Below are 16,352 nucleotides of genomic sequence, written 5' to 3'. Positions count from 1 at the left end.
CCCTCAGCAGTAGTACCTCTCGATCAGAGACAGATATCAGCCCCAATCTGCCCCACGACATCTCCCAGCGTCAACCTCTAGGGTCTATGTTAGCCTCTCTGGCCCAGCATTAGCCTCTCTGGGCTCTACGTCAGCCTCTGGAGCCTCTGCGTCTCCCACGCTGGCCCTCCTCAGGCTCTACGCAGCCCATGGCTGCCTCTGCGTGGCCTCTGGCTGCTTCTGCATGGCCTCTAGCTGGCTATACGTCAACCCTCTCTTGGCTTTTGCCTTGATGCTCCCGGTACTATCTCTGCCTCTCTGCTACTGCATTCACTGCCCCTGAACTGCAACTCTGATCACTCCTTCGATTTCTTCAACAAGCCCTGCCCCAGAAAATCGAATTCTTGATCAACTCAATGTGTTCTCCAAGTGACCCTCAAGCCTCCTCTTATACTTTTCTCGTTGACAATTCAATGGCCGAGACTAAATCCCTAATCAACGGCTAAGATTAGATCTGGCTTGATCCATGACTTTTGGACCATTCTAACTCAATTTTATATTAATTCACATTAATATTTTACTTTCCCTAAGTTTAGACTTAGGGACTTCATTAAAAATATTAATTATTTTAATATCTCCCAAACTAGTTAGATTTCTAGGTAGTTTGAGATCTCATGTGCTTTAGCCTCTCCACCAATTTTCGTGGCTAGAGCACATCCGATGCTACCCCAAATCAACATTTTCCTATATGTTTCAAGGCATTGTTCATTGGAGTGCAGCTTTGCTTGGTGATCCTGATTGACTAATTCTCAGTTTATATGTTAGAATGTGGTATTGTATACAAACTGTAGCCATGTTCTCTATTTGGAAACAGCAGTGTTAGTATGAAACTGATGGTTCTGCTCGTTCTACATCTGCTTTCCAAAAGCTATATCTGGATGACAGATACTAACACCAAAGCCAAAGGCCATCTGCTTGTCCAAGATACCAAAAAATACCTATGCCTGCATATATGGGCGTTATTGTAGTGCTGGCTGCATTAAGGTGATCTCTTTACGTTTTATGCATAAAAAAATTCAGTATAATGTAAGTAGAATTTCTCAGAAAAAAATCCAGGGTAACTTTCATCTAGTTTCTACATGGATTTAACAATCTATTCACTTACAAACACTAATTTACAACCTTAGTAAAACTATGATTGTTATTTTATTCATGTTTATCCTAATTATAACGCATTTTCAAAAATGTTCCTCATTGAAAAGTATTGAATTTCAGAGTTACTGCAAAATATGTTATAACGCAGAATGGAGTTGAAAACAATGAATTATTTTAGAGCATTCTTTGAAGAGAAGGCACATAAGGATGAAGGGGAATCTACCAAATTAAGAATTCACATTTAAGAGTAGCTTTAAGTTATTAACCATTATCAACAAGATTCCAATAAACAGGGTATTTTTCTACCTTAGTACATTGGTGAATACCACCACTACCTACTAACACAGCCACCATAAATCTTAACGAGCAACTCCTACCTTTGAACAAGGAATATAACAGTCCTGAACTGACTTATGTTTTGAGACAGCAGTGGTTAATCCATTCTTGATCATAGGCCCAGCCAGCTTTCCTTCTGCTGCTTTAACATCTATGGATGTATTGTATTGTCCGAGACAAAGCTGCATCTTTTTCGCTTGCCAATCAACTACCGGACAAGGCTGTATCAATTTGAAAACAAAACATCCATCTGATCTTGTTTCAACCAAATATTCAAATTTAGCATCAATGCAGTTGTAAAATCCACACTTTCGAAGAAACAAACATTTTCTTACAAACCGGCAAAGAAATGACACTGTAGGATGTCTTCCAATCCAATAGTAGAAAACACAAACGGTTTGCTTTCTATGGGGGCAGTTGTTGCTATTCACCTCAGATTCCTTCAGGTCAAATTCCTTGCTTATCTGCAACCAAAGAGTATACTCAAAATATCTTTCCTCTACAAAAGCCATAAAGTAGAGGACCATAGAGGAAGAAAGACACAAAGGCTCAACGCTTCATACCTGAATACAAAGACTAGAAACTTCTTTGCTGTGATCATTCTTTCCCTGCAAGGAGGAGATACAGTTATCACATGTCAGAACTGTAAAAGGTAAAAACCCAGCCATTCACAAACAATGATCCACCGACATCTAAGAATTCTGACTGTTTTAGGAACTATTTATATAGAAAAAATGTATTCAGATTACTAAAATATAAAAGTTGAAGGACCTAAACATACAACGTAACAGGAAGATCACAAAACTCCTGTACAGATTTTCTACCAGGTCTAAAAGGCCAACACTAAATTTCCAATTTAAGTAGAAATCTGAAAATTAGACACAATCAGTACCAGAGTTTTAAAGATTTCTATCTCACCAACTGACTTGAAGACAATATTTTTAATTCTATCTATGTTTTCACCTCTCCAAATACTGTGTTACTATCCACAGATCAACTACAGAGAAAGTATTAGAGGGGCAATACTTTTTTTCCTTTTTCCATTAAAATACTGAGTATATATTAATATCAAGAGAAACAAGATACAACAGAAGCGCACAGGGGAAACACTTAAAACATTAAAATAGATATTTTTTCCAAAAAAGGTTACATTTACATTACACTCTTAATAGAAATTTCGAACTACTTTGAAGTCTGAAAGGGAGTTCTAATACATAAGAAGAAAATGCCTCAAAACAGCAAACTACATACAAAGGTTGAATATAAGACAACTGAAAGAACATTCAGACAAAAGACACACAGATGATCAAGTAGAGAAGACCTCGAGGTTAATAAGCCTTGCAAACTTGCATCTATGTGATTATGCAAAAGTTTGTCAGAATTGCAGCCACGTTACAAAGTCCTCAACTGTGGGATCCTGACCATTATGGTCTTGGCTAGTACCATTACAATTAAGAAAATGGGTCTCTGGCAAAGAATGGTGACTTAAGAGGCACTTCCGATCAATCCCAATTATATAAGTTCCCCCTGCAACAACTCACAGAAGCATTAAAAACAAAATGTCATCTTCATATACAACAGCAAATTGTCAGAACGCTAAGAAAACTCAAAGCTAGAATCTATATCTAACACCGGAAAAAGAGATTGCATAAGAAAACAACCAAGGGTGAAAGACCAGAAATGAACTCGTATAGCAACAAAAAAAATCAATTCTGACAAAAGGAAATTTCAAGTTGAATAAGCATACTCTATGGGAAATACAAAGGATTAAACTGCCGGCAATAACTCAGGAGGCTTTAACAACATATTAAGAATTTTTTGAATACCATGCATACAGATTCAAATGAACTCATATTGAAAAATCATATCACATCCTACAGGCAAGGCTTGAACAAGGTTGTCCACAAAGAGATCTATCAATAACTTATTCGAGTTACCTGAACTTCACCTCTAGTGGGCCTCAACCCTAAGATGGCCTTCTACCAAGAGCACTGCATCCAATTGCAAGATGGCATCATTATTTGAAAAACAGATATGCACAAGCACTAGATGCATGCCCACGAGATCCTGTTTGGTCAACTCAGAGTGGGTGTGTATTAACTCCATGTCTAAAAGAATAATCTTCTTCATCCCAAAAAGATCTATCGACTTTGCCCCCTATAGAAGACGTGTTGTCGCCCAAATTGTATAGACAAGATACGACAACGCTCAGGACAGGGGTTGTCACTCTGATCCCCGCCCTCTCTGTTCTAGTTGTCTCCCTACAATAGGCTATGGGGGCCCAGGGGTAGTTCCTATGAAATGTGAAGATGCAAGACTTTTCAGCAACCGACAAGTCCGGGAGACACAACTGAATAACCTAGCAACTTGATTAATTTAGCAAGCTTAATAATTAGATTAGATTATTTTGAAAGACCAATGCCTTAATGGAGTTAAAATACATGCTTCATATAAATTATTTACCAAGCCATCGGATGAACAGTTGTTGTTTTAGGATGCTTCACTATCCTAAATGAGATGCAACACCTAAAATCTAAGTGAAATATAAAATCTTGGATTATTTTAAATTAGATGCCTACTTAGGTGAATCCTTCTTCTCAACTATTTTGAAGCTAGTCTTTAGAGTAGGTTGTGAGATAAAAACCCAGGGGAAGATAGCAAAGTCTATATTAACGATACCTCCCCTGGAGTTCTAAACACCCGATGCCTCTGGCGCTACAAAGACTATGGCTCTGACGACTACAACGTAACCGTGTTAACTGTTAGAGAATCTAGGGCAAAGTAGTGTTGTGATGATTCTCTGAGACTTTATAACAATTTGTGAAGTCTTTTTACTTTTTCTTAGTTAGCTTATACTTCTTCTTCTTATTAGTGTATATGTGTGTGCTTCATCAAACTGCTACCAAAACAAAATAACAAGAACACAAAATTTGGCTCTCTGCCAGGGACAAACCCTCTCCACTCTTGAGAGGGAAACCCTTTGTAAGATTTCTCTTATTGAAGCTTCTTATTTGAACAACTGCCAAACCCTAGACCCTTGACTAAGATCTCCTCCGCGCATGAATCAAATCCTTCCTCTTTTTGCACTGTCACTTTCGGCACATCTTCCGGCACTTTGTCTCCTAGGTTAGGAAACCCTAGAATATTAGGGCTCCTTTACTTCGCTATAAGGAGGACCTTCTTTGCTTCCTTTGAGATACCTTGTAGACCTTAAAGTACATTCAAGTGAGACTTCTCATGCTGCTGCCCTTGACTGTTGTCAAACCTGTGAAGTTTGCTTGTTGCACGTGTGAACAGAACCTTGGAACAGTCCTCCTTTTCCTCGTCTTCTTTTCCTTTCTTCTTCGCTGGAGAGAGAGACCTTCTAGGACTAGATTGCACCCAAAAACAGGGAGATATAAGGACCTGCACCTTATTGTTGTTGTAGCCACAGGCAGCCCTTACTCCTTCGCACGTGTGACTGTGTGTATGCCCTAAAGACAGTCTTTTCTTCTTTGTTTGTAGGGTTGCCTTCAACGCTGGAGTATGAGGCCCTTTTAGGCCTAATTACTAGCCCAAACTATAAGGTATATACCTCTGTCACTTCACTGTTGTTCTAGCCGCAAATTGTACCTTATCTCTTCACACGTGTGGCTATTGATGCCCTAGAAAGCAGACCTGTACCTTCGTTGTCCTTCCTCCTATCTTCACTGCCCTAACAGACTTCTTTTGCCCTTGTCTTCGTCTCTTTTATCCTTCTCTTGTATGCAGATTTCAGAGTGTAAGTGTGTCCAAATGAGGAGTGGACAACCTCTATAAATAGAGGTTTGTCCCTCCTCTCTCAAGCCAACATGACTGTCCATTAGGCCGACTTGAATGTCTTCTAGGCCGACTTGACAGTTGCATTACATTTCACATTTATTCATCATTTTTGCTGCTTGTAGGCTTCGTTGGTTCTAGGCGAGGATTTGACCATGCTTGGAGTTATTTCCTTGACCTTGTATGATGTAACATGTCGTCAAAGGGTCTTTTCATAATAACATTTTAACTTTGACTCTCTAGAAGCACTTCAAAATGTGCTTAACCTATTTTCAATGAGCAAGAAACTCATTAACAAATAATACAAAAATAATTTCTCTTTTCTTGAATAAGTACAAATATCAAAATTACATTTATGAAGACCGAACCTAGTTACATTTTCTCCAATACTCCCTCTTAACTAGGGAGGTATTCATACAAGATTACAAGGTGTTTGGCAATTTTCAATCTTGAAGAATTCACATAAGAGAAACCAGATCAGCAATCCATCTATTATAGCATCATAGTCATCAGCATTGTCATAGTGCAAGGCCTTGACTAACAGCTCCATCTCTTTACGAGACCATAAGCCACAATGCTGGCGAGACCAATGATTTATAGACACCTTCATCATTGTCTCTCAAGGTACATACCCACCCGGGTGTTCTTGAGTATGACCTTCTAGGACTATTCTTATCCTGGGTTCCCAATCCTCAAAGAATATCAGTCCTCTTGCTTACTCTTGTCTTGGATGCCCTACACATCCTCAAAGAGTATTGGCCTCTTGCCTACTCTTGTCTTGGATGCCCTACACATCCTCAAAGAGTATCGGATGCCAAATGATTACCTAATCCTCCCATTCTTTCTTCCCAAGTGAAGACAAGAATGTTGTGTCTATCTTGTGTCTACATTTCCATTCATGGCCTTCATCTAGACTTACGATTGTTAGTCTTGCATGACCCATGACATGGAAAACACAATAGTCACTCCTTTGTAATCAGCGGTGATTCAAAACGCCCTCTTGATCAGGGACTTGTCAGAGCTCCCTCTTAACTAGGAACTCTTTCCTTCATCAGCAGCTTCTTCTTCGTGGGTCCTTCAGCTGCATGATCTCCTTCCTCTCTTGATGTCATGAAGCCTTCGATCGAACTTCTTCTCGGTAGGGCACCATCCATCCATCACTTTCCTTCTTGGTTAGTCATGTCATTGCTTCGTGGAAAGTGACTATTAGGTTCTTCTAGTCATCTTGGCTACTCCTCTGTCATCTTGTCCATGCTTCGGAATGCTCTCCTCATGGATGCTCCATCATACTTGCTAGGTTATATGTTTTGACCTGGTAGCCCATCATGACTTCATCCTGATATTCATCAGGATTATTCTTATCTTGGGTTCCCAACCCTCAAAGAATATTTGTCCTCTTGCTTACTCTTGTCTTGGATGCCCTAGACATCCTCAAAGAGTATCAAATGCCAGATGATTACCTAATCCTCCCATTCTTTCTTCCAAAGTGAAGACAAGAATCTTGTGTCTATCGTGTTTCTACATTTCCATTCATGGCCTTCATCTAGACTTACGGTTGTTAGTCTTGCATGACCCATGACATGGAAAACACAATAGTCACTCCTTTGTAATCAGGGGTGATTCAAAACTCCCTCTTGATCAAGGACTTGTTAGAGCTCCCTCTTAACTGGGGACTCTTTCCTTCATCAGCAGCTTCTTCTTCGTGGGTCCTTCAGCTGCATGATCTCCTTCCTTTCTTGATGTCATGAAGTCTTCGATCGAACTTCTTCTCGGTAGGGCACCATCCATCCATCACTTTCCTTCTTGGTTAGTCATGTCATTGCTTCGTGGAAAGTGACTATCAGGTTCTTCTAGTCATCTTGGCTACTCCTTTGTCATCTTGTCCATGCTTCGGAATGCTCTCCTCATGGATGCTCCATCATACTTGCTAGGTTATATGCTTTGACCTGGTAGCCCATCATGACTTCATCCTGATATTGCTTCAACATTGTTTTTCCTTTTGTTGGATGGCTTCTTCATCACGACATCTTCATAGAGTAGAATCAGTTATCTGCACCTTTTATATCTCCAAGGCCTTCATAGGTGTCAAGGGTCCTTTCTTCCTTCATCAGAGTTATCCTGCCTTATTTCGGGAGATATCTTTCAAGGCATTTTGTCAGATAGTGATTCTCGGTGATCATGGTGTTCTTCACATGTTTGATCTCTTTCTTCATTTGCTTCTTCTCAAATAGATCGATCAACCACCTAATGCTTCTTGTGGAAGCATTCCTTCATCCCTTGCTTTTTGGACTTGTCAGCATTTCTTCTTGCTTCTTAGTCAGCAATCTTATGCTCCTTATGTGAGCATGTTCTTTTGTTGACCCTCATTGCATCGTGGTACATGCCTTCGAGCATGTTCTTGGTGAAAGAGATCCTTTCATGCTTGATCATGTTATAGAACTATACCCATGACTCAATAATATACAAATGATGACATGACTTAAACTTTGATGCATACATACCTCATCTTGATCTTCCTTGATCAATCTTTGGTGTAGCCCTTCTTGCTTCATCTTAGCCTGCCTGCATATCATTCCTTTTATTGAATCTCATGAGTGGGACTCCCAATGAAACATCTGCCTTGGTTAAGGCAACTTCTCTCGAAGATTCCATCATAGGATCTTAAAGATCCTCGCCTTGCAAATGTTTCCTACCTTTGATGATTTAGGTCTTCTAAGATTCTTGTCATGATCAAGTTTTCTTCCATCATATATGAGATCCTATTCTAGGTATGCTCTTTCTACATGAATATCTTTGAGCTATATTTGCCATGCTCCTATATTTTAGGAGATATTTCTACTTATGCATTTTTGTTCTTCTCATAAATGCTACATCTACATGAGTGTCTTGAACTCCATGTACATCATGCTGCTAGATTCCAAGGGGTAATTCTAGCCATGCAATTTAATTTATTCCTACATGCTCCTAGTCTACTCAAAACTTTGAAAGAAGTCTAGAAGGAAAGAGTTTGACCTAGTCATAGTACAGATCCAGAGGATCTTCCTTCTTTTGCTTCTTTCCTTCTTCTTCCACCTCTTGAGTTATATGAGCTTCTCTCTCTCTTGTCATTGTTGTCCTTCATAAGCTTGGGACAATTCCTTTTGTAGTGTCCATATTCTTGGCATCCAAAACATTGGATCTTGGACATGTCTTTGTTGTTTGTTCTTCGTGGATCAGCCTTGCCAAATTTACCCTTTCTTTTGGCCATGGTAGCGAATGCTTGCTCCTTTGATCCCACATCTTCTTTCGCCTTAAGTCTAGTCTCCTTTGCTCTACATAGAGACCACATATCACAAAGAGTGGTTGCTTCCTTCTTGGCATAAATGCTTGATGTGAAGTTTCCCCACTCCTCAAGTAGAGCATTGAGTACAACAATTGTCATCTCTCTATCAGACATGACTTCCCCAAGCTCTTGAAGTTGATCTCTCATCTCAAAGATTCTCATGAACTAGGGAGCTATTCCTTCCTTTGTTATCTTCATCTTGTATAATTCATTCCTTAGAGATAACACTTCTCTGGTGGTGGATACAGTGAATAGCTCTACCATCTTATCATAAATTTCTTTTGATGTTTCAAACTTGGAGACATAGGGAATAAGAGAGTCCTTGATTGATTCTATCAGAATCCTTTGAGCTCTTGTCTCATCCTTATTGTACTTGGCTAAGGCTTGAACCTGTTCCTTAGCAGGGACAATGATGTTCCCCTTGACATATTCTAGGAGCTCATTCTCCTTGAGAAGTAGATCAGTCCTCTTCTTCCATGCAAGAAAGTTATTGGTGCCTACCAATTTATTGCTTTCCTTGCAAAAAGACATTGATGTATATTCAGAAGGGGACATGTACTTACTTGATAGATTTTGAGATTTGATGGATTTGCTTCCTCCTTGAAAGCTTGATGGCTTGTCTTCCCTAGATCTTGATGTCCTTCAAGTTGTCTTCTCCAAGTGGACTTGCTTGGTGATGAGGTGTGCTTGAGGACTTGTAGCTTGATGTAGATCTGCTTCTTCTTTTATATAAGGCTCTCCTTCTAGCTTTGTAGCCCTCCTTGATGAATGATGGATTGTAGACCCTTCTTGTCCTTGAAGTGGTTGAGACTTCTAGGCTTGATGCTTCAACTTTGTAGATGCTTGAGTGTTCTTGAGTTGCCCTTTCCTTGATGTGTCAACCTCGCTTTGATACTATGTTAGAGAATCTATGGGAAAGTAGTGTTGTGATGAGTCTCTGAAACTTGATAACAATTTGTGAAGTCTTTTACTTTTTCTTAGTTAGTTTATACTTCTTCTTATTATTATTAGTGTATATGTGTGTGCTTCATCAAACTGCTACCAAAACAAAATAACAAGAACACAAAATTTGGCTCTCTGCCAGGGACAAACCCTCTCCACTCTTGAGAGGGAAACCCTTTGTAAGATTTCTCTTATTGAAGCTTCTTATTTGAACAACTGCCAAACCCTAGACCCTTGACTAAGATCTCCTCCAAGCATGAGTCAAATCCTTCCTCTTTCTACATTGTCACTTCCGGCACATCTTCCGGCACTTCTTCCAACACTTTGTCTTCCTAGGTTAGGAAACCCTAGAATATTAGGGCTCCTTTACTTCGCTATAAGGAGGACCTTCTTTGCTTCCTTTGAGATACCTTGTAGACCTTAAAGTACATTCAAGTGAGACTTCTCATGCCCCTTGATTGTTGTCAAACCTGGGAAGTTTGCTTACTGCACTTGTGAACACAACCTTGGAACAGTCCTCCTTTTCCTCGTCTTCTTTTCCTTTCTTCTTTGCTAGAGAGAGAGACCTTCTATGACTAGATTGCACCCAAAAACAGGGAGATATAAGGACCTGCACCTCACTGATGTTGTAGCCGCAGGCAGTGCTTACTCCTTCGCACGCGTGACTGTGTATGCCCTAAAGACAGTGTTTTCTTCTTTGTTCGTAGGGTTGCCTTCAACATTGGAGTATGAGGCCCTTTTAGGCCTAATTACTAGCCCAAACTATAAGGTATATACCTATGTAACTTCATTGTTGTTCTGGCCGCAAACTGCACCTTATCTCTTCAAAGGTGTGGTTGTTGATGCCCTAGAAATCAGAATTGTACCTTTGTTGTCCTTCCTCCTATCTTTGTTGCCCTAACAGACTTCTTTTCCCCTTGTCTTCATCTCTTTTATCCTTCTCTTGTATGCAGATTTCAGAGTGTAAGTGTGTCCAAATGAGGAGTAGACAGCCTCTATAAATAGAGGTTTGTCCCTCCTCTCTCAAGCCGACATGACTGTCCATTAGGCCAACTTGACTGTCTTCTAGGCCGACTTGACAGTTGCATTATATTTCACATTTATTCATCGTTTTTGCTGCTTGTAGACTTCGTTGGTGCTAGGAGAGGATTTGACCATGCTTGGAGTTATTTCCTTGACCTTGTATGATGTAACATGCCCTCAAAGGGTCTTTTCATAATTACATTTTGACCTTGACTCTCTAAAAGCACTTCAAAATGTGCTTAACCTATTTTCAATGAGCAAGAAACTCATTGACAAATAATACAAAAATAATTTCTCTTTTCTTGAATAAGTACAAATATCATAATTACATTTATGAAGACCGAACCTAGTTACATTTTCTCCAACATTAACCACTAAAGAGAATCTAGGCCTCGCACGCTGGGTGAGAAAGGTGAACCTATCTTTCTATGAACCAAGCTTATGCTTGGAGGTAAATTAATTAGGGCAAGACTAATCCTAGAATACAAGTCACTCTTAAGGTGAAGTTGTTAAGGTTCTTAAGTACTTAAAAACAAGTTACAATGATTTTTATTTCATAACAATGAAGTACTTAACAATGAATAATGACAATCTTCACCACAAGAGAGTGCTCAAAATAAACAATGCCAAAAAATGTTGCCAAGATTACCAATAGAACATTGCTCATTAAATGACAAATAAATCGACAAGTCCAATGCTTCTTAACACAATAAGAAACCTCCAAGATTATAACAATATAATGCTAATGTGCCAATTAGATGAAAAAGAGAAAAATTGAATTCCTTATGAACACAAATTGATTACTTCAAGATTTCTTTTATCACAATTATGATTAGACAAGTGCTTTAAGAGTGACTTAGATTAATAAAGTTAATAAATCCACAAGAATTGATTATTCCACAATAAAGAGCAATGCATTCAATGATAGGAATGACCAACTACAGTTATTCTTTTAGGAACAATGTCACAATAATATTAGCTATCAATGAAAAAGAGAGTTGATCACCAATAATATTTTCTTAGAGCAATTAGCAACTCAATTAACACTTTGGAGCACTTAACACATATGCCAATTATGTTCTTGAGAGCAAGAATGTCAAATAAATGAAGAGCCCTAGAATGCAAAATGTTAATGCACAAGATGACAAGACACTAATCAACTCTTGACCAAATTCTAAGCCCAAATTACTTCAACAATGAATTCTTATGAATTAGATGAGTTCCTTAGTTATTTTCAGTTCCTTTAATGCATTTTATTACTGCTGCAACCTTATATTCAAAGGTCTGCAAATGTATATCAGACTTGCAAATTATTTTACCAGCCCTTAGAAAATGACGCAATATGTCACAATGAACTAGAAAATTGAAACAAGAGACCTTCCAATGACTGCCAATTAGTTTAGTAATCACTTATAATTTATAGATCAGACTTATAACATTCAGATCAGACTTTAAAAGAGCACATATTAGACCTATATCAACTCAGAAAATCAGAGATTCAGTCCTCCAAAAAGCCAACAAGGTGCCAAACAATTGATGCTAAGCAAATCAGAAATGAAAAGGAGGGATAGAGAAGCAATACAAGACACCTAAAGGCCTAGTTGAGGGCTAGAAAGCTTGGAGACGATTTCCACTTCCTACAACCACAATGTTAGCAAGAGAATCACTACAAACACAAGATGTTAGCCCACTACAACAATGCAAAAATAAGAGATGACTGAATATAGGGCTAGGCCAAGGCTTCAAGGCTAGGAAAACCCCAACCCTAGGGCTAGGAGAGGCAAAGGATAAGGCTAGAGGCCAAAGAAGGGCAACAATGAAGGGAAGAAGGCCTAAAAAGACCTTGGGTGAGAGAAACAAACCCACAAGGGCTAATGTCAAGCCCTAGAGGGCTGAAACAGGGCAAGGGAAAGGCCCTTTAGGGCCAGCGCCAAGGGATAAGAGGAGGGCCAAGGGCCTAAAAGGGCAGCCCAAGGTTGCAGTTAAGCCAAAAGAGGGGGGCCGAGGCCCCTAAAAGGATAGATGGCAAGGGTTAAGCCCATAAAAAGGCTTGTGGCTCACTCGACAAGCCTCTAAGGCTCACGGTTACCCCTAAAGGGTTAGCGGCTACGCTGGAAGGGGTAGACGGCTAGGCCTAGAAGGCCTAAAAAAATTTCGAACCCCTGCAATTGCAAAATTTCTCCACAAAGCTGCCCAAAGTCACTTCCTTAGGGCCTCAAAAAATTGGACAGCTTCCTTCTTCAGCTTGACGTTGAGTTGTTGGAAGTTGGGGAGGCTAGATCTAGATCTTACCCTCAAGGGCCTAGATCAGCCTTCATTGCTTAGATGAATAGCCCAAAAATAGTTTGATACTTCAAACCTTTGAGCTATCACCTATACAAATGAGTAAAAGAATTCCAAACCCCAAATATGTATGTACAAAATTTCAAAGCCCCAAATACCCAAGTGTTGCAAAATAACAAGGGTTCGAAAAATAATTTACAAAATATTTACAAATGTACAGTATTTACACAATAAAATTACAAGCTCTCATTAGCATATTAATTCTTTTTAGCCTAAGATTAAATAATAATTTTGAAAATATTTTTAAATAAATGGCAATGAATGAATAATTTGAAATTTGAAAAGATAGACTGGCCAAAACCCTTCTGCAAAATAATTTACCACAACGAAAGCTTAGAGCCCAAACAAGGTCGGCTCTTCCCCACAGTCTGTGAACTTGGAGATGACGGGTTAGCGTACCTGTAAATCTCTATAATTTTCTCAAGATAAAATTGTTAGATCATATGGTGAATCAAATCACCTAAGATAACTCGTACCAATAGAATGTTCTTATCGCCGACAAATGAATAACAATTTAAAAAAAAATAATCCAACACAATATAGGATAGCACATAGCTAACACACCACATATCAACAAATAGAAGAACACCATGAACTGAACCCCAAAGTCTTTCTATTATGATGAAAAATGTTCCCAGCTGTTAAAATTGGCAACTAGGGCCAAATTCCATGTGGATCATCTTATTTATGGCCATTGATGTTTTTCTTGGATTCCTCTCGTCGAGAGGTGTAAGATTGATCTAACAATCATCCGATTTCGACATGTATTCATGGAGATATGAATTTATTTGTATTTCTTGACAATTTGTCAAGGTCGGCTAGCATGTAAAATAGTGTTGCACACCCCCAACTAAACCTCAACGTGGGATATAAATAGAGGAGACCTTGAGGCATTAGAGCACTCATCTCATCCTCTCATCTCTTCCTTGTCTCTTGGGTATACGAAGGAAGGAGGACACAGATCTCTAGGGCAGCATTGGAGGAGGACGTAGATCTCTAGGGTAGAGGAGGACGCAGTTAGGGCAGAGGAGGACGCAGTTAGGGCAGCAAGTGGTTTAGGCCTACGTTGACCAGTGTATTGCCTCCTTTCACTGCGGCTTTGTATGGGCAGCCTCTCCTAGGCTAGACGAAGTGCTGGAAAAGTCTGTGTTGACTGTTTGAGAGCACATTTATGACAGCGTTGACGGTTGACTAGTTAGGGTTGGTTGTAGTTTGTTGTAGCATTCATTGCTGATTTGACCATCTTACTTTGACTGTTTTGCGCTGCCATTAATGCTGTTGGAGACCGAGTTCTCCTAGGTTGTCTTGGAGACATTTTGGGAGTTGATTGATCACCTTTGCTACTGTTGTTCAAAGGTTTCATAACTGCTGTTGTAAATCACAGATTTGTGATATTGTACTCTCTCTCTATTGAATTATTGAAGAATATAGAAGAATTGATCAAAGGGTTTCCCCGCATTGAGGTTTGTCCCTGGATAGCGCCACATCTTGTGTCTCTTATCTTGGCTTGTCTTCTGTCGATTTCATATATGTTCTATCAATAATTTACTTGTATGTTAATGTGATTGTTATACTGAGAATTGACATTGGGCTAATAAGAAGAATTGAAGTAAATTTCTCTAAGCATAGAACATACCATAATTTAACATGGTATCAGAGCTAAGGTGAAGACAAAGCAAGAGCAAGAGCCATCACCAAAGACAATTGGAAAAAGTCAAAAGGCTTCATGGGTTACTCATCACACTTCCCTGCCGAAGACAAGCTCCGTGAGAAGTTTGACTATCACGGATGGAAGATGTCTTTTGATCTGACATTGGAAGAGCAGGAAGTGTTGGAGTATGTGACAGGTAGAATTGCTGAGCCTCCATCAAATGCACCGGCGGGAACAAGTACACTAAGGGCGAAGTCAAAGCAAAGAAGATCATCTGGGACTCTATTGACAAGCGTCTGGTGGCCTACGTTTCCGAGTTGAACACCTCCAAGGAGATCTACGGTACACTGGTAAGCTTGTTTAAAGTTATTGATGCAAATCAAGTTTTGTTCCTCAAAAATAAGTTGAAGGATATTAAGAAGGGCAAAGATGAGGATATTCAATCCTACTTCTTAAGGATCACTGAGATCAAGAATGATCTCCTATCAATTGGAGAAGTCATTGCTGACAGGGAACCATCAAATGCACCGGCGGGAACAAGTACACTAAGGGCGAAGTCAAAGCAAAGAAGATCATCTGGGACTCTATTGACAAGCGTCTGGTGGCCTACGTTTCCGAGTTGAACACCTCCAAGGAGATCTACGGTACACTGGTAAGCTTGTTTAAAGTTATTGATGCAAATCAAGTTTTGTTCCTCAAAAATAAGTTGAAGGATATTAAGAAGGGCAAAGATGAGGATATTCAATCCTACTTCTTAAGGATCACTAAGATCAAGAATGATCTCCTATCAATTGGAGAAGTCATTGCTGACAGGGAACTGACTATCGCTACTCTTGGAGGGCTCCCATCCGAATGGTATGTATTTAGAACCACTCTTCTCAACAATGATCGAATTCCGAGATTTGAGGCATTGATGGCGAGATGCATTCAAGAAGAGACAAGGATGGTAGAGCAAGAAATGGCTTCAAGCAAAGGCAACCCCACTGCTTTCTCCTCTCATGCTAAAAGGAGAAATAATTCTGGGTCTAAATTCAAAGGAAAGGTCGGATCGAAGGGAGGAAGAAAGGGAAGATGCTTCGCTTGCAATAAATTTGGCCACTATGCGAGGGAGAGTCCAAATAGGAAGGACACATCTCATGACGATAATCAAAACCACTTTTGGGGAAACTCCAACCACAATCAAAGGAATGGCAGGTTCAATGGAAAAGGAAAGAGGAATGTCGGAAATCAAGGAAGTGGTCAACCCTCCAAGAAAGCAAGGAACTCTAGGTATGAATCAAATGTTGTTAACAATAAGCAAGATGAATATTATCTAATATCGGCCCTCTCCACTACCTCTCCTCCGGACTCGTTGGGCAATTGGCTTATTGATAGTGGTGCCTCAAGGCACTTCACTGGTTACAAGGAAGCTCTCTCTAATCTGATAGAGAAGGAGACAAACTTGGAGATTATTCTTGGAGACAATTCCACCTATCCCGTAAAGGGTGTAGGGAATGTTACTCTTCAATTAAATCAGGGTAACACAATTCATTTGCAAGAAGTCCTATATGTACCTGATCTCAAGAAGAACCTGGTGTCCATTTCGGCAATGGAAGACAAAGGCTACAAGGTGGCCTTCATCGATGGCAAGGTATGTGTGTGGAAAAGAATTTTAAAGATGCTTTCACTCTTGGGTTTTGAGTTGACTCTTTATATCAAGTTGGAGGAAGTCCGTTGGGAGTCATGTCTTGCGACACATCTCTTCAGTCTGAACTATGGCACCGGAGGTTTGCCCACCTTCATTATAAGGCTCTACCCGATGTG

At 39.7% G+C, this 16,352-nt stretch overlaps 1 protein-coding gene across 1 annotated transcript in view; it reads right to left on the bottom strand.

Annotated features, from left to right (window-relative positions):
- The window catches only part of LOC149152006 (uncharacterized), a 210,107-nt gene that overhangs the window by 158,524 nt on the left and 35,231 nt on the right, over nucleotides 1-16,352 (bottom strand). Inside the window, exons 2-4 of the mRNA XM_089443341.1 lie at nucleotides 2,034-2,078; nucleotides 1,806-1,934; nucleotides 1,512-1,691 (exon numbers count right to left, since the gene is read on the bottom strand). Coding sequence (XP_089299467.1) covers nucleotides 1,512-1,658 — 147 coding nt within the window. The 5' untranslated portion in view covers nucleotides 1,659-1,691; nucleotides 1,806-1,934; nucleotides 2,034-2,078. The remainder of the gene's footprint in view (nucleotides 1-1,511; nucleotides 1,692-1,805; nucleotides 1,935-2,033; nucleotides 2,079-16,352) is intronic.

This window comes from Pinus tabuliformis, chromosome 9 (assembly GCF_031772625.1).
Source record: "Pinus tabuliformis cultivar Carrire ecotype Pingquan chromosome 9, CPIR1, whole genome shotgun sequence".
Taxonomy (NCBI): domain Eukaryota; kingdom Viridiplantae; phylum Streptophyta; class Pinopsida; order Pinales; family Pinaceae; genus Pinus; species Pinus tabuliformis.
The sequence above is the reverse complement of the archived record's forward strand: the minus strand, read 5'-3'. Positions and strand labels throughout refer to the sequence as shown.